General features: G+C 46.3%; 2 protein-coding genes across 2 annotated transcripts in view; one reads left to right on the top strand and one right to left on the bottom strand.

Annotated features, from left to right (window-relative positions):
• The window catches only part of LOC142488078 (uncharacterized), a 908,622-nt gene that overhangs the window by 357,215 nt on the left and 527,546 nt on the right, over positions 1–23,861 (bottom strand). The gene's annotated exons all lie outside the window — the stretch shown is intronic.
• On the top strand, positions 1,017–7,276 carry LOC142475522 (pentraxin fusion protein-like). Its single transcript, XM_075581358.1, has 4 exons — positions 1,017–1,040; positions 4,806–4,879; positions 5,686–5,968; positions 6,538–7,276. Exons 2-4 carry the CDS (start codon positions 4,807–4,809, stop codon positions 6,674–6,676), a joined length of 495 nt encoding a protein of 164 aa, XP_075437473.1. The 5' UTR covers positions 1,017–1,040; position 4,806; the 3' UTR covers positions 6,677–7,276.

Below are 23,861 nucleotides of genomic sequence, written 5' to 3'. Positions count from 1 at the left end.
GGTGTCAATAAGCTGGTCTCCTGTGACAATAGGATTGGGGTCATCCTATTGGTTGTAGAAACAATGGGACAACTTCCAGTTGCCAAAAAAACGTTTCATGGCACAATAAATATATTTTGGTTAAGCCCCTGAGCTTCAAATTTAGCCCCTCAAACCTCCCTCAAATAAATATTGGTGTCATGAAAGACGACAATTATTTTGCATTTTCTATTATTAGCTGCAGAAGTCTTCTCCTCCTTGAGTAGCCTTTGATCTGCTCTCATGAGCTGCTAGAGATCCCGACTGCTGATGAGATCCCTAAAAACCTAAGTACTGATGAATCACCAATAAATGGTTATAGTCTCTCACTGCAATTGAACCCTCAAGGCACTCATGGTCATTAAGGATGGGTGAGTCATGACAAAGTTATTGTATCTCTATTGCCCCATAGGCAGCATTGCAGGATAAATCTGTAGTAATGCTACCAAAGAGAACCATTGGTGACCCATTGCATATACAAAAACAAAATGCACATACAAGAGATGGAAAATGAATGAGATACGTTATCATATACAGGTACCATCTCACTACAGGTAGCTGTATTTACCTGACAGTGTATTATTGAATGTAGACACTGTCCCTGTGCCTTCTTTTCTTCTAAGTTACTAAAGCAGGTCATAAAGTATTTATTGAACCAACACTTTCTAATCTATACTCATCAGGGGTTATAAATTAAACTGCTAGAGTGCAGATTGGGGCACTATTGCCTGAAAACTTCACTATGGGTTTTCGGTGACCATGCCCTGATCGGCACTATTGTGGGTTAATGAATTATTCATTGTGTTCAGTACATAACTTGAAAAAGAAAAACAGGGACGGTCAAAGATAAAGAGCAGATGTCAAATATATCACCTTTTTCTTGGAAAACAAATATTTCTGAAGAGGGCGTAGGACAGAGAATATTACAATAAGTGGGAGGTACAAGGTGAGAATAATGGAAGTTACCTGTATATAACCCCAGCTTTCAGCCCAGTGCTGCAGAGGTGAGAGAGAGAATTAAGGTGAGTACTGCATGTCTCTTCATCCTGCTGACTATACAATCTGCTTAGCAGTAGTGGTATTTTTTGGTCTCTTCTAACATTAACCATGTGGGACAAACTATATGTACAGATGCAGCAAAGGGTTTTGCACTCGCTGGTGAAAAATGATTGGATACTCTGTGATATTTTGCGCTATCACTGCCATTAAATACTATTGAGAATCTTTGATATTCTGCATTATCAGCGGGTGCAATAACATTTGCTACATCTGTATATTACTTTATTTACATGATAAAATCTAGCAGATTTTTAAACTTGGTGAAATATTGATGTTAAATGTTTTTTTCCAGGTAGCTTTAAGAATACTATTGATTTATATATTTCTAAGACATTACTAAAAGCAAACAAGAGTACTCCAAAAATGACATCAGCTGCTGTTAAAGTAGACTGATATTTGTATAGTAATGTTTAAAATTCAAAGAGATTTAAGAGGCTTGAGTGACTGTTGTCTTAAAATTAAAACTGCCTCCTACCTTACAAACAAACACAATGTTGCCATAACCTGCATGCAACAGTATCAGGAATGGGAAAAGATAAGATGTAAGGCCCCAGACATGTTCCCTGCGTACTTGTGGATGCGTGCTGACGCGCGCTCCCGCTCAGCACTGAGCCCCTACAGCCGCAATTAGCGCGGCTTTAGTAGGAGCTCACCTGCGCTTCCGCGTGCGGTCACGTGAGCGGTTCGCCCAATGAGGGCGAACCAGCTCCGTGATGTCACTGGCCCGCCCCCAGGCCAGTGACACGCCCGCCCCCCGGACCGCCCCCGGACCGCCCCCTGACGGCTGCTGAGAGCGCTTGCGGTAAGCAACCACAAGGCCAGGGAAAGCACCCGCTTTCCCTGCGCCTCAGCGCGACTCAGCACGCCAGCAGGGACCATGGACTCGGCCTTTTGTGAAAGACTGATGAGCACGGAGAGATCATAAAGAGACATAAAGAGACTGAAGAGACCGCTGAAGAGTTTGGGGGCAATGAGAAGAGCAGGGAGGACACAAGAGAAACCCAAAGGTTCAGAGGGAGTGATGGGCACATCGCTGACATAATGGGTAATCTGGAAAGAGAAATGGGATGTATGTCCTGTATGTATATCTTTATTTATATATAACGCCATCCATGTACATAGCGCGTTACAGCATTAACACACGTAACATAGCAGGAATAAGCTATTCTTATATAAAAGTAGACATTAGGAAAAGGAGTCCCTGTCCCGAAGAGCTTACAATCTAAGTGATGTGTAGAGACAGGGCGAACAAGAGGAAGTACAGGATATAGATACATGAAGATCGATGGTTCATTAGGAAGGGCAGATATAAGGAAGGATTCGGGTAAGGGGTGCTCCTTCAGTGATCTTTATTATATTGTGTTTAAATCTTCTTAAAATGTGAGAAGCACTACTGTGTTTTTCAGCATTTCCATCACAGGTAAGCAAGACAATATGAAATCACACTCCCTGTCACAGCCTTTAAATCATTCATTATTTCTAAACATTACTATTGCTTTAGCTAATGTTTTTGATCAGGTGAAGGGTTTGTATATTCATATTGTCAAAGTATATCAAACCTAGGGCCTCATGCAGAGAGCAGCGAATTTAAAAATTGGAGAGTTTAATAAAAAGTAGTTTTTTTGGAGAGTTTTATTCTCCATATGCAGAAATGTGCGAATTCTGCAATGTTTGGCATTAATGCGTGTGGCGAGTTAGAATTGGAGAGATGCGCGCTGCAGAAATGTGTTAAAAAAAATCGCGCATTTTTTTCCCCTTTCCTATAGGCGGCGAGCTCCATGTAATTGCCAACTTTTCTAGATGCTAGATGCCGAGACTGGCGAGATGTAGGTTCTCGCCAGCCGCGCGGCGAGATTTTGAAAACGAAAAAAAAAAATGCCGCGTTTTCCGTTACTCGCCATATTCGGCAGTTTTCTGCGCGACTTTCCCCAAAAAATGGCGAGTTTTGAAATAGCGCTGCTCTCTGCATGAGGCCCCTAATTTCCATTTTAACAATCTCACTAAAGTTGGTATGAACCATTCCTGTTGACTAAAATAAACTTTATAGTGTCGTCCTGATTCTCAGGATTTCTTAGGACAAGTACTCTGGCGGTCCTTATGACAATTGTCACGGAAGAGCAGGACTTTTGACACTTATTTATATTTATACCGGGATCATTCATTAGGCAAAACAAGGTAGTAAAAACAAAATGCAGTTTATTTGGGTAAACCCGCGTACAACACAAAGAATACACAAAATACAGATAAAAGCACACTTACCGGGGGTCTGGGGGATGAAATCTAAGCTCTACTAGGTGCAGGACGCCTGCTTCAGTACGCTTACCCTGACCGGGATATACACACCCGGGCTTCCTGGTCCTCTTTCCGGCTTCACTTTCCAGCAGCAACCGCTACGTTCTGAACTGAGAACTTAGATCTGGCGTCTGACTTAGATCTGTCTCTGCAGGGCAGACATTTCTAGCTTCAAAATGAAGCTGGTTGCTCTGCTATTTGTAACAGAGCAACTTTGAAAAGCCCGCCCTAGCTTCATCGACACAAGCCACTAGATCGTCTGATTCTCTGACTGGGGCTTCTCCTTACATACACTTCACTGAGCTATCATTAACCAATGGGAAACGCACCGACATTCTACAGCTTCCCCCAGTCTACCTATTGCCACCTACTGGGCAGGCTGAGTTTGGCAGACATGAGTGTCCTCCTCGCATGGGGTCTCTGGTCTCCGGACCAAGTACTCCGCAATGCACGGCCACTTAGCACCCCGACACCTCTCAACAACCCGCCTCCTCTTTGAACTCCAATGTCTACCCAGACATCCTAGCACCTTTATGGGTGCCCGGGCTGAGTGAATAGATATTAATAGTAAAAGCACAAATGAAATTAAATATACTTTAATACATGGGATCACTTGGGGAAACTCGTATCTGTAAGGGAAATAGGACTGGGATATCTGGGCCTTGAAAACCAGGAGTCTGTGGGACACTTGGCAGCCCCGGTGTAATTCCACCCACGTACCAGCAAATCATGCCTGCTCGCCGGGGAGAATTAAGGGACTACCGGTATCTTTGACCCCCGAACTCCTGGAAACAAAACAATTGCATTTCTACCCAAATATCCCACCTAAAACATACACACATAAAGTTTCATGAGTCTAGGGCACAGGGAATATGAAAAGTGGAAAAGCAGGAGTCACTTTAACTTCTACATTTTATAATACCTGCCCCCCGGCTTATGGTGTTAGGTTGCTTCCAGGGGCCCACGGGTGTCAGGGATAATCGGTTGGGCTTAACCTTTATTGTATAGCCTGGTTACCCCCTATCCGTCCCAACAATCACAGAACATCATTGTATTTTGGGGGGAGATCTGAAAGGAAGAGAAGGACGTCATGTTCCATTCCTGACATGTGGCGCAGGTCGCAACCATGTGATTGTTTAACAAGCAATTGCACGGTCGCAATGCCAGAAGTAATTAATTTAATTTTAATACCCAATCGAAAAACACTGGAAATAATATATTTCTGATAAACATTTTGTCCAGGTTTTGTGCGTCTAAATTCAACTTATACATAGTAATATTTTAAGAAGAAAAAAAATACACATAAATGTTACTTAAATGAATACAAATATGGCGTGTCTTCAGTGTGTAGTGTAAATGCAGCATGAAGGTAAATGTAAAATATACCATTCTGGTTTTAGTAACAGTCACAAATGTGACCATTTCCCTCACATTAGGATGAAGTTCCTCGTGCTTCTGTTTGCTTATGCAGTCTCCGGATGGGCTCAGTCCTGCAGTCCTCAGCCAGGAGGTAAGAACATTCAGATGGATGTGTTCAGGGTTTGGCATTAAAGAGAAGATCTTATTGAGGTTGGTGCGGTGGAAAACGTAGTAACAGTGCACTAACCTCCTAGCATAGCATGCAAAAATATTACATTATTTAGTTAAGTTAATTGACTTTTATAGAATGAGACAATTGCTTTTAAAGCCATCAGTATCTCATTAGCTTTCTAGGTAAAATAAATACAATTTTATTCATTGATTTTCTACAATTCAAGTTGATCAATTCCTGGTTGGTCTACACATTTATCTGTTTGGTGAATACAGGCATCATAATTTCTTTACAAACAAAGAAAAAAATAAATATACCTGTATGTTCTAAAATCCAGTCTCTTAGCAATTATTTCATGTTTAAACAAAATATACTTACTACTACACAAGTGATACTCTTTGTTTTAAACTTACTGTATACAGAGATTGGCTTTTGTGACTGATATTGATGCAGGTACATCTGAGCATTAATGGTGCATTGCAGTCTATGTTTGACCGCCTGATGATACAGTAAATCAATGATCTTTTAAAATAAAATGTTTACAAAAGTTAAGCCTGGTTCTTGATGGAGAAGACTACTAGGGCTAATCACGAGATTTTCTGCATATAAAAATAATCTCACAGATATAATTCCATCTGTAAAAGGTTTCTCGGGCTGCGGGCAAAATAATTGAAGTCCTTTACCAATAAAGCTACTACATCAGTCCCAGCTCCGTGTGTATTTTGTCTGTCCCTGTCTTCTGTTGGAATAGTTACCAGTCTAAACTAACCTGTTTCCTTATTTAGCACCGAATTTAGCAAGATTGGTAGAAGTCAGTCAAAGCTCCACTTTCATCAATTATCAATCGGCTACTGCTGATCGAGCTATTGATGGCTACAAAACGGGTATATTCAGTGCACAACCCTGCACCCACACCAACAATGAGAAAGATCCCTGGTGGAAGCTGGATCTGAAGCAGAGCTATAAGATAGATACAATTGTTGTAACGAACAGGCAGGACTGCTGCAGTGAGCGTCTGAAAGGGGCAGAGGTCCGTGTCGGAAACTCTGCAGACAACAAGAACCCTGTGTGAGTACCAGCATGCTCCTTCCTTTGTCCTACTTTCTATATTTTCTCCATGATGATAAAGGTATATTGGTAATATAAATATGAATACAGGTTATCTCCTTTGCCACCGGCTATGCACGGTGGTCACAGGGCCATTACACAGACAGAGAAAACCCTTCCATGTACAGAAATTGACTAATTGCTGTTTTATCTAAAGAATCAAACTGTACAGAGTTTGTTATAGAAGATGCCACATATCCCACAGGCTGCAGTAATAATGTGCATACGGACAGGTGGTATAACTCGATAGAAGATGGGAAAATCTGGAAACATGGAGTATGTTATCGGATGTTCTAGAGGACAGCTAGAATGGAATATCAAAAGAATGGTCACTCTTGATATAATTATGATTTTATTGCAGATCAACATTTTGAACCTCGCTGCTGCCTTTCCCAAGGATTTATCCGCAGCAACTACAGTATTGTTTTGGGGCTTATAGATAAGACCAGTAATCTTTCTTTAATGAGTCTATTTTACTTCAAATATTTGTTTCTGTTCTTTACATATCCTGTTCTTTTCTTCTTCCCCAGATGTGGAACGATCAATGACATTTCAAACCCCAAAATTAATCTTTGCTGCAAGGGGATGGAGGGTCGTTATGTCAGTGTGGTTATTCCTGGACGCGAAGAGTATCTCACCCTGTGTGAAGTGGAAGTCTATGTGGTGTGACACCAAGCAAGGAACCTCATGTCTGCTGGTAGCCACTTGTTACATTTCAATCAATGCCCTCTTACCCTGAGAAATCATCCAAGGAAGCAGCAGCAAGAAGCCATAGAGTTTAATAAATCTAACCAAGAAAGTATATGCATTCTCAAAATACACTAACAATGTAACTAAATCTTCTCAACATGAGGCAGACATTGTCACATTTTGTATGGTCTTTAAAAAGGCTTCTCAACTCCACTCCTCCAACAGGTCAGGTTTTAAAGATCAATGGCTCAGTCATTTTGATTGAGCCACCTGTTCTAAAGCAGGAATATCCTTAAAACCTGACCTGTTGGTGACTGTTGAGGACTGGCGTTGAGAACCACTGGTCTATAAGACTAGGGCCCTTATTCTTTACGCTGCTATAGTGCTGATCCAGTCCTACAGCACGGAAAACCCCATTGAATTAAATTGTGCTATCGGTGTAATAGGCTCACAGAATAAGGCCCTGTGCATCTGATATGGGAATATTAATTTCTATGCATCGGATATGTGTATCTGAATTTATAAGCATCTGAGCTGCTGTTTTCCCTAAATAAAATTACAATAAAATTAATAGCATGTGTAACGGGGTTTCCCCCACCCAATCGCAGATCACACGGTGTGGGGGCAGGAAACATACATGGTTACTAATTGTGGTGCATAACCTGTTGGCTCACAGGAGGGCTGAGCTTCCGCCACGGGGAACCTGGGGTAATATTACTGTGGACAACTTACGTATAACGATGCAGCGCCTCCACCTGCGATGGCTCCCACCAGAGGGGGAGTAGTTCCTCGCAGGACAATCAATACTCACACACAAAATATATATATATGGGACTTTACTTATTCCGCAACACAACATATAACCACAACAGTTTGCATAACCTGTGTCCCTTCCTGGAGGAGACACTTACTGCGCCATGCAGGACGCTTACGCTAATTTGCACCACGGCGGGCGCTAACACTTCTAGGCGTCACGGCGGACGCTACCACCTCTAGGCGTCACAGCGGACGCTACCACCTCTAGGCGTCACGGCGGACGCTACCTCCCAAAGAGTGATCCCACCCTGTGTCCAGTAACCCCAACCCAATGTCTCGCACTCCCAAGTCATATACCAATGTGTGTGTGACTGCGCAGCCACTATGTCTGGTGATAGGCCTTGTTGGTGCACATGAGGGTGTAGGTTACCTGCCCGGGCTCCAGCCACGGGTGCCGCTATATCACTGGGGTAGGATCCACCGGGATATCCTCCTACGCGTGGGGTGAATTCCAGCGCGGATAATATCACCGTACAGCTCCGCACCGTCTCTACCTTAGTTAGGGTCTGTCTGCTGCCAGTAAGCCGCAGTCACGCTAGCTGGGCCTCCGTGGAGATAGTCCAGCTCCCTCTTAGTAATCCGAGCAATGTCCGTGATACACTCCTAGCAAATATATAATGGGGCAGGGTCCCTAACCTAGGGCCTGTCCCTACAATACTCAGCTAAGATGACTCAGGGCTATCTGGGGCCTAGGGGATTTGCTGGCCTAGTGCAGAGAGTCACAGACCCCTGCACCCTACCTCCTTCCCCTAGCTGCTCCAGTCACCAACTGGTTTTCTCTGTCTGCTTTGTGCTGCCAGACTCACAGCTCTGCATCAGACTACCGCAACAATGTTGCAGACCTCCAGGTGCCTCTTACTGACAGAGGCAGCACAGCAACAGGAACTAACTCTAACAACTCAGCAACAACTAACAACGCGCGCTCGCATACCAGAAGGAGGGGGTGAGTGCGCAAGGGGGGGCTAGCATGTCAAGGGGGACCTGGCTACATCCTCCCCCTGGTGAAAAACCCCAACGACCTCGCTTGGGATAAATAACTCAACCCATACATAAATTATATAATAAAAATGCATCAGATCATATAACTTAGCACATGCCCAACTCTAAACAATATTGCACAATTCCGTGAGCATCACAATCACAGATTGGATCCTGCTCCGAGAACACTGCTGAGCCTCATAATGGGGTGCCCCCATTTGATAGTAGGTGACCCGAGTTGGAGGGTACCGGATGCGTTGGCTCCGTCGGAGTTGTTCTTCTGCGATTCCCTCAGGGGAGTAGTACACATAGTCCTGAGTCTCGGCCTCTTCCCTTGAGGGGAGAATTGTCTCTGTAGGCACAAAGCTCGGGCTCTGTGGGTCCAAAGGCTGGCCTGTGGGTGCCACCTTAGTAGGCGTTGGCCTACGGGGCCCTTTACCCGTAGCTCCTCCGGGAGATGCCCCCATTGCGGGGAAGTCCATTTGAGAGGGTCCTTCCATAGGATCTTGCAAAGTTTCAGGGTTGGTCTCGTTATCGACAGTCTCTTGACCCAACCCTGATACATCGGGCTCACCGTTGAGCGGTGTGGCCAATATCTCTGTCTCTTCATCTTCCACTTGTGGGATGGGAAGGAGATGATTACGGTGCCATACCTTTACCCGGCCATCAGTGTCTTTGATGCGATAGACCGGGAGGCCAGGCATCTGGGATTCAATTTCATACACTCCATCTCTCCATCGGTCAGCCAATTTGTGTTTTCCCGGGACCCCGAGATTGCGAAGCAACACCGCATCCCCAGGACGGAGTTCCCGATATTTGACCTTATGATCATATCGCCGTTTGTTACCCGCATTCAGCTTAGCGGTGGACTTTTCCGCTTGTTGATAGGCCTGCTGCAAGCTGTCTTTGAGTCGTTGCACATATTTGAAGTGGGTAGCATTATGTACCCCATCCGTTGAGACTCTAAGACGCACATCCACTGGTAACCTCGCCTCTCTCCCAAACATGAGGAAGTATGGGGAGAACCCAGTTGACTCGTGTCTTGTGCAATTATATGCATGCACCAAGGCTTCCACGTGTCGACTCCACTCCGATTTCTGAGCACTCTGTAGTGTTCCGAGCATATCTAGTAAGGTCCGATTAAAACGCTCGGGTAGCACATCCCCTTCGGGGTGATACGGGGTCGTTCGGGATTTGGCAATGTTCAACATTTTGAGCAGTTCCCTGATCAATGTACTCTCGAAATCCCTTCCTTGGTCAGAGTGAAGGCGGTTAGGAAGGCCGTAATGTACAAAGTACTTTTCCCATAATATCTTCGCCACGGTGATGGCTTTCTGGTCTTTAGTAGGGAAGGCTTGAGCATACCGAGTGTAATGGTCGGTGATGACTAGCACGTTGCATATTCCCCGGCTATCAGGCTCAATACACAGAAAGTCCATACACACGAGGTCCATAGGACCAGAACTTTTTAGATGACCCATGGGGGCGGCTCGAGTAGGTAGGGTCTTGCGCTGAATACACCGAGTACAGCGGCGACAGTGGTGTTCAACGGCTTCTCGCATCTTGGGCCAGAAAAAGCGATCTCTGACTAACCCAAAAGTCTTGTCTATACCAAGATGTCCATGATCATCATGTAGGGACTTCAACACCAGGTATTGTAAGTTCTTAGGGAGGACTAGTTGTCTCCTATCCGGGTGGTTGTGGTATTGCACCACCCGATATAGCAAGCAATTGTCTATTTCAAATTTGTCCCATTCTCGCATGAGCAAGGCCACCAAGTCATTGGGCGCGCGTTTCAGAAGGGCTGGGTTCCTCTTTTCAACAGCATGCCGGATGATACTAGCAACCGGATCTCGTATTTGGTAGTCTACCAGATCTTTCCACCGGAACACCTTGTCGTGCGTGAGGTGCATCCCTTTTGGGTCGCAGTAGGTGGCGGGGACAGCCTGCGACTGGCATCCCAAGGAATCGGCCACTCGTAATTCGGAGAAGGCCACTTGGTCATTAACTATGGCGGCAGTTTTACACATAGCCCGCGCTCCGGGGAACGGGAAGTTCTTCCCATTCCTCATCATCTGGGGTAGCGAGTAGTCCTGGCCTTCGGGAGAGGGCGTCCGCCCCAATATTCAATGGTCCCGGCTTATACTTCAAGGAGAAGCTGTAGTTACTGAGGGCAGCCTGCCATCGGTGGCCTGCTGCATCTAATTTGGCCGACGTATTGATGTACGTGAGGGGATTGTTATCCGTCCTTACCTCGAAGGTGACACCGTACAGGTAATCGTGGAGCTTCTCGGTGATAGCCCACTTGAGAGCCAGAAACTCCAACTTGTGGACGGGGTATCTCTGCTCACTGGGTGTCAAGCTGCGGCTGATGTAAGCTACAGGCCGCAGACCCTCCGGGTGCTTCTGGTGCAGGACGGCGCCTAGTCCATTTAGACTGGCATCCACATGCAAGACGTATGGCTGTTCGGGATCCGCATAAGCAAGTACGGGCGCTTCGGTCAGACACTTCTTCAGTTTCAGGAAGGCCTGCTCACACTCAGAGGTCCATTTGTCTCCGAACGGTTGGCGGGCCGATACAGCCTTCTTCCCGGTCTCTGAAGGGTATATTTTCAACAGATTGTTCAGGGGTTTAGCCTTGCTCGAGTACACTTCCACGAAGCGGCGGTAATATCCACAGAACCCCAGGAAGGATCGCAGCTCTGTGACGTTCTCTGGGCGAGGCCAGTTCACTACGGCCTCTACCTTGGCAGGGTCGGTGGCGATCTCTTTGGCGGACACTATGTGCCCCACGTAGGTCACCGAGGTATGGCAAAATCGGCACTTGTCTAGGGATAATTTCAAACCTTCGTTCCCCAGACGGTCGATCACCTTAAACAATCGCTCTTCGTGCTCTTCCAGAGTCCTTCCGAAGACGATGATATCATCCAGGTACACCAGACACTCCCGGGGAATCATGTCCCCGATAGTCTTTTCCATCAACCTTTGGAACGTAGCAGGCGCCCCACATATACCTTGGGGCATACGGGTGAATTGATAGAATCCCAGGGGGCAGACGAAAGCTGTTTTCTCCTGGTCTTCCGCAGTCATGGGCACCTGATAGTACCCTGATCGGAGATCGAGCACGCTAAACCAGTGACTTCCATTCAGCGCATTCAGGATCTCTTCGATGCGCGGAAGGTTGTATTGATCCGGGATCGTGCGATTGTTCAGTGTTCGATAGTCGATACACAGTCGTACGGACCCGTTCTTTTTCCGCACCACCACTATGGGCGACGCGTTAGGTCCTCGTGATTCCGTCACAATCCCAGCGGTTTTCATGTCTTGTATGGCGTTCCTCACATCGTCCACATCCTGAGGGGCGATGCGACGAGAACATTCCCGGAACGGAGTGGCATCACTCATCCGAATGGTATGTTGGGCACTGCGGCTGCACCCCACATCCATCTCGCTCGTGGAGAACACATGTCGTCGTTGCAGCAGCTGGGTGGTCAACTGTTCCTTCCACTCTGTGGACAGTGTTGACTCGCCGAAGTTGAAGTCCAGATCGACTACCCGCTCATGCGCGGCCGCCGCCTTCACCTGAGGCGTGGCTCCCACCGGGCTGACCGGGTATATACATCCCAACTTCTGGTCGACATCAAACTCCATCGGAAAGGGGGAGAGATTCTGCACATACACGTGGGTTCGAATGGGGATCTTAGCCGTCCATTCCCTCACTTCGGGTAGTACTCTATACCCTCGCTGAACCTCTTCTTCTTCAGGCTCACTCTCCAGCGAGAACAATTGGTCGCTCTTGTCTCGGTCGGGATAACAACACCAGACGGCCATCTTTTGCACTCCCCTGGTAATATGGTCGTCAGTCCTCGTTGACGATTGTAGAGGTCCCCATGACGCTCCAAGGCATATACCCGGTGGCACTCTTCTCGTAAGATGGGGTCTAGGAGCGAATCGGCCAGCGGCAACTCGTTGGTCTCTTTCAAGTAGGCTCGGATTATAGCTTGTACTATGTCCGCATTGGTTCCCAAGATGATTGGGTACTTGCAATGGTCTTGGGGCTCCGGGCATACCATGGCCGCTACCTGCATGGGGTGCTTCTTGCCGGTGTTCAGTTGGAGTATGTCCAGCTGGACCCTTACAATCCCATCGATGGGGTAGTCTTCATTACTTAACCCCCTAACCTTCATATGTTCGGCCGGCCTTAGTGGGCAGTGTTGAAGGTGCTGATAATAGAACTTGCGATATATTATGGTTACTTGTGACCCTGTGTCCAATAGGGCCGAGGCGTATATCCCTTCTAGTACCACGGGCACGATGGCCGCAGGGCCCACTTGACTGCAAGCTTCACCGGGTGAGGCGTCATCACTGGGGCCAGCGTCAGAAGGGGCATCCGGGGTTCCAGAATGAGGGAGTTCGGGGTCAGCTTCTGCCATCGGTACACTGCAGACCATAGTTCTGGCTGATTTCCCTCTATCGGAAGGGTGTTCCTCAGGATGACCTTCTTTTTCTGGACAGTTACGGAGTACGTGACCCTTCTTACCGCAGTTATAGCATACAACCGGGCGGCTTTCCGGGCGACTCGTGGATGGGGAAGGTGGTCGGTCGGGGGGTCTTGGTTTGTACCCCTTGGACAAGGCAGCAGACTCTTCCTTCTTTTCCGTAGAGCCCTTTCCTTTGGATGCAGAGGGGCTCTTAGGTGTAGCGGTGGAGTGTAGCATAACATGAGCCTCCTGTAGTTTCACTTGCCGCAGCAACTCGGTGAACTTGTAGGGGCCCCCGTCCATTATCTTGCTGCGGAGCATGTTGGCTATGGGGTGAGTGGGGCTTGATCCCCGCAGATACTGCTTATGGAGAGCTTCATCCATCCCCGAGGCGGAGACCAGCTTACGATTGAGTAGGATCCCGAGGACCAGCTGTAGGCGGTGGATAAAAGCCGACAAGTCTTCCCCTTCCTTCTGATAAAGATGGAAGTACTTTGTCCAGAGCGCTCCTTCGTCTTCGGCTAGCCCGTATGCTTCTAACAGAAACGCCACCATTTCCAACGCTGTCAACTCTGGGTGTTGGTCCCTGTGGATGGTCAACATAGTAGACGCAGGGGGTCTGAGGCATTCCATAATGCGCTGCCGCTTAACCGTGTCAGTGCACGACCATTCCTCTACTACTTTTACGGCATTCTCCCTCCAAAGGTCTATCCCTTCCTCTCCCTGGGGTATTGGAAGTATTCCAGAGAAGGCCTTAAGCTTCCGGTAGCTTTGAGATTGGGAGGCCACAGTGAGGGCTTCTACGAATTGGGGTAACGTCACCCCCATTATGGAACCTTCGTTCGTTGCTCTCTCCCTGATAGGCCGGGAGTTTACCTCGTGGGGTACGGTGTCGGATGGAGAGGGGGGGCAATCAGCCCAACTACTGGCTTCCGGGAGGGAGCTTGGGGTAAAGGAGACTTTGGGTTGGGGACGGTCAACCCAGTTTGGGGTACTGGACACGGGGGTACGGGGTGTCCAGGTACTGGTGGACGGTTCGTCTGGATCTTGAGGAGGGGCTCTGAGCGAGAACATTTCCCGTATTACTGGCAAGTCCGAGTATATAAGGGGGTATCCTTCTGGTGGGCACTCGGGGGCTACTAGAATATTCGGGCCGCTTCAGGGCCTATGTCCCGCCCGACGGTGAATAGTAGGGCACTCCAATCATAAGTAGAGTCGAACACCCTGCCACGGTACCATACTCTATCTTGCCCTAAGAGCTTGCTCAGAGAGTTCCGGATGTCAGTTTCCGCTACTAACGCCGGGACGTTCCCTACGGCGACAACGTGTCTAGGTGGTTCACGGACGGTGGTGGCCCACGCGTGGACCTCTTGACGGGAGGGAATTACCATGATGCTGATCTGTTTTGAATAGGGCACCCCAGGTCTAAGATCTCAGCAGCGCCTCCAAAATGTAACGGGGTTTCCCCCACCCAATCGCAGATCACACGGTGTGGGGGCAGGAAACATACATAGTTACTAATTGTGGTGCATAACCTGTTGGCTCACAGGAGGGCTGAGCTTCCGCCACGGGGTACCTGGGGTAATATTACTGTGGACAACTTACATATAACGATGCAGCGCCTCCACCTGCGATGGCTCCCAGCAGAGGGGGAGTAGTTCCTCGCAGGACAATCAATACTCACACACAAAATATATATATATGGGACTTTACTTATTCCGCAACACAACATATAACCACAACAGTTTGCATAACCTGTGTCCCTTCCTGGAGGAGACACTTACTGCGCCATGCAGGACGCTTACGCTAATTTGCACCACGGCGGGCGCTAACACTTCTAGGCGTCACGGCGGACGCTACCACCTCTAGGCGTCACGGCGGACGCTACCACCTCTAGGCGTCACGGCGGACGCTACCTCCCAAAGAGTGATCCCACCCTGTGTCCAGTAACCCCAACCCAATGTCTCGCACTCCCAAGTCATATACCAATGTGTGTGTGTGACTGCGCAGCCACTATGTCTGGTGATAGGCCTTGTTGGTGCACATGAGGGTGTAGGTTACCTGCCCGAGCTCCAGCCACGGGTGCCGCTATATCACTGGGGTTGGATCCACCGGGATATCCTCCTACGCGTGGGGTGAATTCCAGCGCGGATAATATCACCGTACAGCTCCGCACCGTCTCTACCTTAGTTAGGGTCTGTCTGTTGCCAGTAGGCCGCAGTCACGCTAGCTGGGCCTCCGTGGAGATAGTCCAGCTCCCTCTTAGCAATCCGAGCAATGTCCGTGATACACTCCTAGCAAATATATAATGGGGCAGGGTCCCTAACCTAGGGCCTGTCCCTACAATACTCAGCTAAGATGACTCAGGGCTATCTGGGGCCTAGGGGATTTGCTGGCCTAGTGCAGAGAGTCACAGACCCCTGCACCCTACCTCCTTCCCCTAGCTGCTCCAGTCACCAACTGGTTTTCTCTGTCTGCTTTGTGCTGCCAGACTCACAGCTCTGCATCAGACTACCGCAACAATGTTGCAGACCTCCAGGTGCCTCTTACTGACAGAGGCAGCACAGCAACAGGAACTCACTCTAACAACTCAGCAACAACTAACAACGCGCGCTCGCATACCAGAAGGAGGGGGTGAGTGCGCAAGGGGGGGCTAGCATGTCAAGGGGGACCTGGCTACACATGTCTGAGGCTGACGGTGTTTGGAGTATTGCTTGAGTATGCGGTGCAGTTCAACAGGATGGGCGTGTCACGGGAGACCAGGACTAATACCAGGGATCAACTCGCCAGACAGGGACACAAGAGTTTATCAAATTAATTTATTGTAAAAAGGAATATCCACAACTATACATATAAACAGACAATACACATACTCACAACGGGGAGGAACTGGGGTACTCTATAAATCTGGGTTCCGGGAACTCCCTCAAGAGATTTCGCCTGGTTCCTTCTTCCATCACAGGATGTCTTCTGGCCCGGACTCCAGGCCTGACACCAGCACTGGAATCCTCTCTTGTACAGAAATTTGAGCTGCAGCTAAAAGTCCAAGCTATCAGCTACTGCAACTCCTTCAGCTATCTTCAGTCTAACTAAGGGTCTCCCTCACCAACTTTTTATACACTAACCCACAACATTGCAACATTCAGGGCCAGGTGCTCTCAACGTGCCCAGCTTCGTATTGTCCTTACAGGATTCATTCGGGAATCCTTAGCTCAAATGAATTCTGTAAGAGGTGTGCCAATCTTCGTTACGCTGTAGTTAACCCCTCACACTCTGGAAACGCTGACGCTGTAGCTTGGACGTATCTTGGTAAAATCTGAGATGAATCTGACTGGGACTTGGCTACAGGCATTTTTATAGGGTTAAGGGTCCTATATCTAATATATACACCCAATACTCTCGTAGGAATAATTTTCCCCACCTATCCCAGACTTGCCAGTACCTTGCAAAGAGGGCAGAAGTTGCTTCCCGGTTTGCACAGAGCATGTGCTAACCTCACACCTGAGCTACTTAGCATACAGGGCCCAACCTCTTACCTGGCGACAGTAAGTCTGGGGTTTGGCTACCAAGTGTGAAGTGCCCATACTGCACCGGTATCTGATACTTAACAATATCCCGGCCACCCTTATACCACCTAGAGTCTCTGAGGCTTTTCAACTCCGGACTTCTCTTAGACACTGGGGTACCACCTTAACAGGTTGCCCTTTGAAGTCCAGAGATGAAAAATCCCTCTGCTCATTCATCCATAACATATGGGCATGTTAATGGATTCATTGCCCGACTGGCAGAAAGGGTTTCCTGCCTTTGCATTTAAAACACCATTGAAATACAGTACACTGGCGACACACTTTATTCGAGCTCGGCTAGTCCCACGAATTCGGGTATACCCGGGTGTATTGAGGTTTGTGACTGTTTTCTGCCCGAGTGCATTGAGGTATTTTCCAGGCAGGGATTGAAGCATTTTATTCCCGCTGGCTGCAATACTGCACAGTATATATATATATATACTGCATTACAATTCATGAATTTATGCCATCTGGTAGACACGCGAAGCATTGCAGCCTATTAAATCCTAATCATTATCATTTAACAGATCAGCCGCCCGTCAGCCAGGCATGAACCCAGGCTGGGAAGGCAAACGCAACGGGGCTTGTCAGAGGTGAGGAGCGGCGCATTCCAGGTATCTGCCAGGTACATACTGGGTATTTGCTCGAATAAAGTGTGTCGGTGCAGTATGTTTATAAATGTATGTTCTGCATATGTTACAAATATAAAAATCATATGTATGTTCATGGTTCATGTGTGACTACTGTAACTGCACTCCAAAAATTACACTGCTAGCTCTTTGCTAGCGCAAGTTATCCACTTAATTGAACTGGCTCTCTGATGTGGTTTGAGTTTGACCTATAATTGGTCTGGTTTACAAGCCTGCATACTATGTATCTGTGCTGGCTTTGATCCGTAACCGCAGACACAGGCCAACAATTCAGTTAAAGTGGATAACAAGACCGCTGGATACATTTTGACAAGACGGCACTTCAGCTAGACCGAAAACCACTTATCCAATTGACTTTGCGGTTTAGAGGTCTACGGCTTAGGAAGTGATACCTATACTTCAAAGCGGCCACCCATTCACAGGCACGCTTCTTCACTTAGCGCTTGGTTCAGCGCTAGAGGCTCTCCCTTGTGTCACAAATACAGTTAGCACATTTTCATTCATTCAGTGTAACTGCAGCTAGCTTCTTAGCTGCAAAACAGGGACAAGAAGATAGTGTAGGGGAAAACATGATATGATGGGGACAATACAGTTTAACCCCTTCAGTCCCAACAGGGATTAGGGTTAACCAGCCAGGCATAATATTTTATTATTGGCCTAGTTAACCCTCTCCCGCCACACCAATGTGCTACGAAATCAACAAGGGGGCAGTAAAGATATTTGGGGTATCTTTATACCAAATATGGTTTCTATGCTGCACACCAGAGTAGTATCAAAACAATAATATATACGGTTACCGGTGTTCCTGATTCAGGGGATACCTGTTTGAGATCCAGAATACATGCAAAGGGAGATGACTCAGGGCACTACAGATTTGAAACTAATTTATTAGGTCAGAATAACAATATGTTAAATACATGAAAATAACATAAATAAACATTTGCAAAACAATCATTTATTATCCCTGTATGTCTAGCCATATACATAACATACACAGGCAATAAATGAGCATAAAAAACAATGACATTACATCAAAAAATAAAATACAATACAACCATTCAGTGTCCCTGTTTGTATGTATGTATGTATATCCATAGGGATAAACATAAATTCAGGGGCATTAAATGGACATTAAAAAAAACACATTTAAAATAATAAAAAAACCTGTAAAAGTTAAAAATATATATACTTTTCTTTTGTGTACTTACCATTAGATGGCCCACTCACCGAAATCCAGGGGAACCGGAAGCTCTCGAACCTATCTACAGGTAACCATAAAATAAAAAACCCTTACAATCCAACTGTGTCTTCTTTCTTCTATTTGTAATCTTTTCCATCAGTCTTGGGGTCTTTTTTACCTTCTCCGGGGTCTTCTTCCATCTTGTTCCATCTTCTTCCGCCACATCCTGGTACTCTTCTTGGAGGGGAGGACGTCCTTCCTTGGCCTCTGGCTTAAAAATGAGACGACATAGGCTTTTATAGGCCTATGATGTCACATTTTCGTCAAATGGTTCCCATGGCCCTGAGTGGGCCGTGAAAACCATGTGATTTAGCAGAAAACAAAACAAAATTTGATGACGTCATTGAAAGGAAATGACACCAGCCAATCAGAATAGCTGAACTTCATTTGCCTTTAAGATGACGTCATCAAAAGAAAGATGGCCGCCCTCACATGGTACTGTAGCCAATCAGAGCGTGGGAACTAAATCCTAACTCTGATTGGCTCTAGTAGACCATGTGACAGAGGCTTTGGGGAGAGCGGATGTGACGTCATCCAAAGCCTGTCACATGGTACTTGAGCCAATCAGAGTTGTTACAGATACAGGCGATCTGATAAATTACACCCATTGTCAGGCAGTTAATGAATGTTTTGATTGGAAAAGAGACTGTTCTTCCTGTGTCCGAAAATTCCTTAGTGACGGTCATTGAAGAGCACGCCTTATACCGGCCACAGGTATAGAAACCTTTGGGTTTCGGACCCAACTATGTCCTCTTTCTGCTTTCTTTGAAGTGACTCTGAACCAATCGATCTCTCAGGTTTTGTGAGCATCTACTCACCATATTAGGTGAAGACTTGAGGACACGTGATAGATCACTATCCTGTGTTAGGATGTGCCAATGTTTTTGAAGACTTTGACGTATTAATCCCCACTGTTCATTAAATGTGCTAATGAATCTAATGGTCTTATCTTCAGGGATATCAGTCCCTTGTTTTTGTGTGAGGAGGTGAGGTCTACGTGTATGGAGTGCTTTTTGATAGGCTTGTCTAGTTACCACTTTACTATGTCCACGTGCGAAAAAACGATCCGTCATGTCGGCTGGTTGTGACTTAAATTCATTAATGCTCGAACAGTTGCGTCGTAGGCGCAAAAACGGACCTGTAGCTATGTTGTTAATCATATGTGATGGATGATGGCTTGTAGCCATAAGTAAGCTATTTGTAGATGTAGGTTTACAGAAGATTGTACTTTCCAATCTACCATCATCCCTTTTTGTTATTGTTAAGTGAAGAAAATCAGCTTTCAGGGTATCGCAGTGGTATGTAAGTGTCAAATTGATGTCATTGATGTTGAGCCTATCAATAAAGTCTTTTAACAGATTTTCAGTCCCATTCCATAATAGTAAGACATCATCTATATATCTTGCCCAAAGTAGGATGTTATCTGTGAATGCCTCATTGGCCTCCATGAACACCACTGCGTCCTCCCACTAGCCCAGATATAAGTTGGCGTAGGTGGGAGCGCAAGTGGTGCCCATGGCCGTTCCCTGTAAATGACGGTATATTTTGTTGTTAAAGGTGAAAAAATTCTTGGTAAGTACAAAATCCAAGAGTTTGATCACAAAAGCATTGTGGGTGCCTGAATGAATATCATGAGCTTGCAGGAAATGTGATACCGCTTGTAGGCCAACCCGATGTAAAATGCTTGTATATAAACCTTTAATGTCGATGGTGACTAGAAGTGTGTGTTGGTCCACAAATATGCCCTCCAGTCTTGAGAACACATCTTTGGTGTCCCTCAAATAAGAGGGAAGAGACCCTACAAACTTTCTAAGGAAACTGTCACAGTAGACACATTAGCAAATAGTACACTTTGTTGTCGCTACCTACCTCATTCCCGCTCCCCTTACAGGGGCTTATTATATTTTTTTAATCATTTTACACTTACGTTATAATTCTGTCTCTTGTTTTTTGGCGTATTAATTGGTTATTATTAAAGTTTTTTATTTTTTTGCATTTTTGCATTTTATCAGTGGATGTTCTTGCCACATTCTGGGCTATTAGATATTTAACCGTGGAGATGTATGGTCTCTTTTCTTGGACTATACCTTATCATTTCGGACATACTAGCCTTCTAGTGGATATTGTATACTTATGTACTTATTTACACATCTATTGGGACTTATAAAGTTCCTCCTGTGGATATTATATCTTTATGTAATTAATCCTGACCATTTCCTTGAGTGCAACGAATAGGAGACTGCTGTGACCTCTGTCACATTTTTCTGTGGTTTCATATGTTATTTCCCCATGCACCAGGTTTACATCTGATATTTAGGTTTGAGCGGTATCCTATTTTTCCTTCTTTCCATTAATAAAGGTATTATGCCAGGCTGGTTACCTCTGAGCCATATTGGGTGGTTTAGAGTGTCAGCTCTTGAACCCATGTATGGTATCTGCAATGTATGTGATTGTATTGCAATTAAAGATTTATGTGTGTTTTACCTTTCCAGGAGTGCTACCTAATGGAGATTCTCAGGATGTGAGTTTCAGGGGGGACTTTGCGGGAGAGGTGTTGTCAGAATGCATCTAGGTAGAAGGGGTCCGGAGTTTCTGGCCACCCCAAAAATGTATACGAGAATCAGGTCAGATTCCCGGGGTCTTGTTGTTTTCATTTACCCTTCTTGGTATGTTTCTGTTTTATGGACTGTAGAAGCTAGGAAAGGCTAGTTTGTTCACCCAAAACCCAAGTATGTGTGTCTTTCTCTTGTATATTGTAATTCACTGTGTGTATGTCTGTTTCAAAGGAATAAATGACAATTTGTTTTACCTCCTTGTTTTGCTCAATGTTATGATCCCGGTTAAAAAGTTGTAAATGCCTGGTCTCCGTGACACTGGGTACCCCCCTTAACCTAGGGACCCGTCATAGCTACAGGGACACATCATCCCTTTGCCCCATTTATCTTTCTGGGCTATGCTGAAGCAGGGAACCCTAGCGGTGAGTCGCACAAGCGTTTTCAAGGGAAGATATTGCTGGGACAATGTGCCTACATGTATCCTAGAATCAGGCATGATTCCCGGGTACATTTTTAGGGGAACTGACAACTCCGGACCCCAACTACCTAGGCACATTCTGATAACAATTTCTCTGCAAAACCCCCCTTGAAACTCATGCCCTAGCAATCCCTGCTCGCTGGCATCCCTGGAAAGGCAAAACCACATATTATTTTTGCAAATTACAGTTTATGCATTGACAGTTAGTGGGCTCAAGTGCTGACACTTGTGAAGCCTTATACTCGATCAGTGGTAACCAAAACAGGGCTTGACCTTTATTAAGAGCCTGGTTACCCCCTCACTGTCACATCCCTAGGTTAAGGGGGATACCCCAGTTAGTGCCCAGGTAGCCAGAACCTGTATTGGAGTACTCCAACCATATATGGGGTTGTGAGGGGACTCTCAGAGTCCCGTCTAAGTCCCATAGATAGTGAGTGGGGAATAAAGGCTGATAGAAATAAAAGTGCATCTTTCTATTCTGTTCCCTATACCCAGAGACTTAGAAAATTATTAAAGTATATTTTGTATTAATACTGTGATAGTGCTGTAATGTACTGTTGTGCAGTGTAAAGAGCTGGGACTTTCGGAACTGGTGCCCACACAGACTGTCAGGGCTACCAAGTTGGTGCCAGTAAGTCTTTTGGACATCAGAGTTCAAAGTAGCCAGAGGATACAGGAGGTGTGAAAGCCATTTGGGTAGCAGGGAGAGACTCAAGTACCCAAGTCTGGAGCACAATGGCAGTTGTCCGGGCTGCCATTTGTACTGCCAGACTTAGGGAAGTCTGACCCAGTGGGTGCCATTGAACAGCCAGGGACGGTGGTGGAAAACTTGTGCATGTCCCTTGGCATATTCAGATTCCCCGCAAACCCGGCTTTCTGTACCGGCTTCACTCTGATTGGCTGCAGAGTAAGTTTCCACACACTGATTGGCTGTAGTATTTTGTGAATGGAACTCCAAATATTATAAGAAATGCCTGAGCCAATCAGGTTTGAGATTTCCAGAGGTAGAAGTGTCGGCTGGATTTTTATATATGCTCTTGTGCGAATAGCAGAGCAACCAGCTTCATTTTGAAGCTGAAAAGTGTGCCCACCAGAGACGATGTCCCGTCGTTTTGTGGGCAAGTTCCCAGAATTGAACGTAGCGGTCGCGGCTGGGATTTTATGCTGTTTTCGGTTCCAGAGAATCGGCAGTAACTACCGGTCAAGAAAAAGTCCAAGTTCTCAGAAGAGAAGGGGTCGGTAACGTCGGGGCCGTCTTAACAGCATTATAGGCCCCCGGGCAAAGCAGTGCACTGGGCCCTGCCAACTCTCCGCTACAAGTCGTAATTTTTTTCCTTCTACCGAGTTAGCGGGAGATTTGAATGTTGAGGCGGGTGATCTGAAAATTAGTTTTAAATTCTGGTCTGTGCATAGATTAGCATGGGGCCCCTATGCTCGTGGGGCCCCCGGGCAACTGCCCAGTGTGCCCATGTGTTAAGACGGCACTGGGTAGAGTGTGGAACTTCACACTGATTTGGAAACCAGGAGATTCCGTGCTAGCTCCAGGTCACGGTAAAACTCTTATTTAGGGATCCCTGCTCCAAGAACAGTCTAGTTTTCGACCCCAGAACCCCAGTAAGTGTGCTTTTCATCTGTATTTTATGTTTCATTGTATATATGCCAATTTATGCGAATAAATTACAATTTATTTCATTATCTTTTTTGCTCAATGAATGATCCAGGTAAAAATGTGTACAATAAACCTGGTCTCCATTGACAATTGTTTTTAAAGGACTGTTGGGGCTTTTATGGATCACATATTGTCCTTCCTTCATGATCCATCAAATTTCAGCATTACCCCCCCCCACCCCTCCTTCCCCCACCCACCCCCCTTCCCATGTGAATCGACGAGATGTGATGCAGATTGATGAACAGAGGATCGAATATGCCATAATAACGCTGTCACGGTAGCCACAGGGTTATAATACACACCAAATACTCTGGGTTGAATTGAATACGACTGTGACATAATAAAGAGATTTTATTCCTTAGAAGATAGGTGGACACACAGTATTGAGCAAATAACAAACGGAATATATATACACTTACTTGGCTCTATACCCTAACATTGGGTCTCAGGCATTGGATAACAATTACCTGGACCCAATTACCTTTTGCCAGCTAACGTGGGAAGCAGAATGGTACCTGCCCCCACGTGGTTGGCACATGCGCACATTCCTTCAGTCAGAGTCCCATTTCCTGAACCCCACACTAAAAGGTTGGTGTCTCCAAGTCTGCCATTTGGGATTCTGGACCGGGAAACTCTGACTAGAGGTGTGATGTATGACACTTAACTTGAATAGCCATGTCCTGCTCTTTCTCCGCCCTGCATACTTAATCAGGGTGGGGGAGCCTTTGATC

This window comes from Ascaphus truei, chromosome 2 (assembly GCF_040206685.1).
Source record: "Ascaphus truei isolate aAscTru1 chromosome 2, aAscTru1.hap1, whole genome shotgun sequence".
NCBI lineage: Eukaryota > Metazoa > Chordata > Amphibia > Anura > Ascaphidae > Ascaphus > Ascaphus truei.
This window is presented reverse-complemented; position numbering and strand designations above follow the sequence as displayed.

Bases quoted from the DNA above. Each gene is read 5' to 3' on its own strand.
- LOC142475522 (XM_075581358.1), top strand. From the start codon at position 4,807: ATGAAGTTCCTCGTGCTTCTGTTTGCTTATGCAGTCTCCGGATGGGCT. The intron at 4,880-5,685 runs GTAAGAACATTC...TTCCTTATTTAG, and splicing joins CTGCAGTCCTCAGCCAGGAG to CACCGAATTTAGCAAGATTG. The intron at 5,969-6,537 runs GTGAGTACCAGC...CTTCTTCCCCAG, and splicing joins GCAGACAACAAGAACCCTGT to ATGTGGAACGATCAATGACA.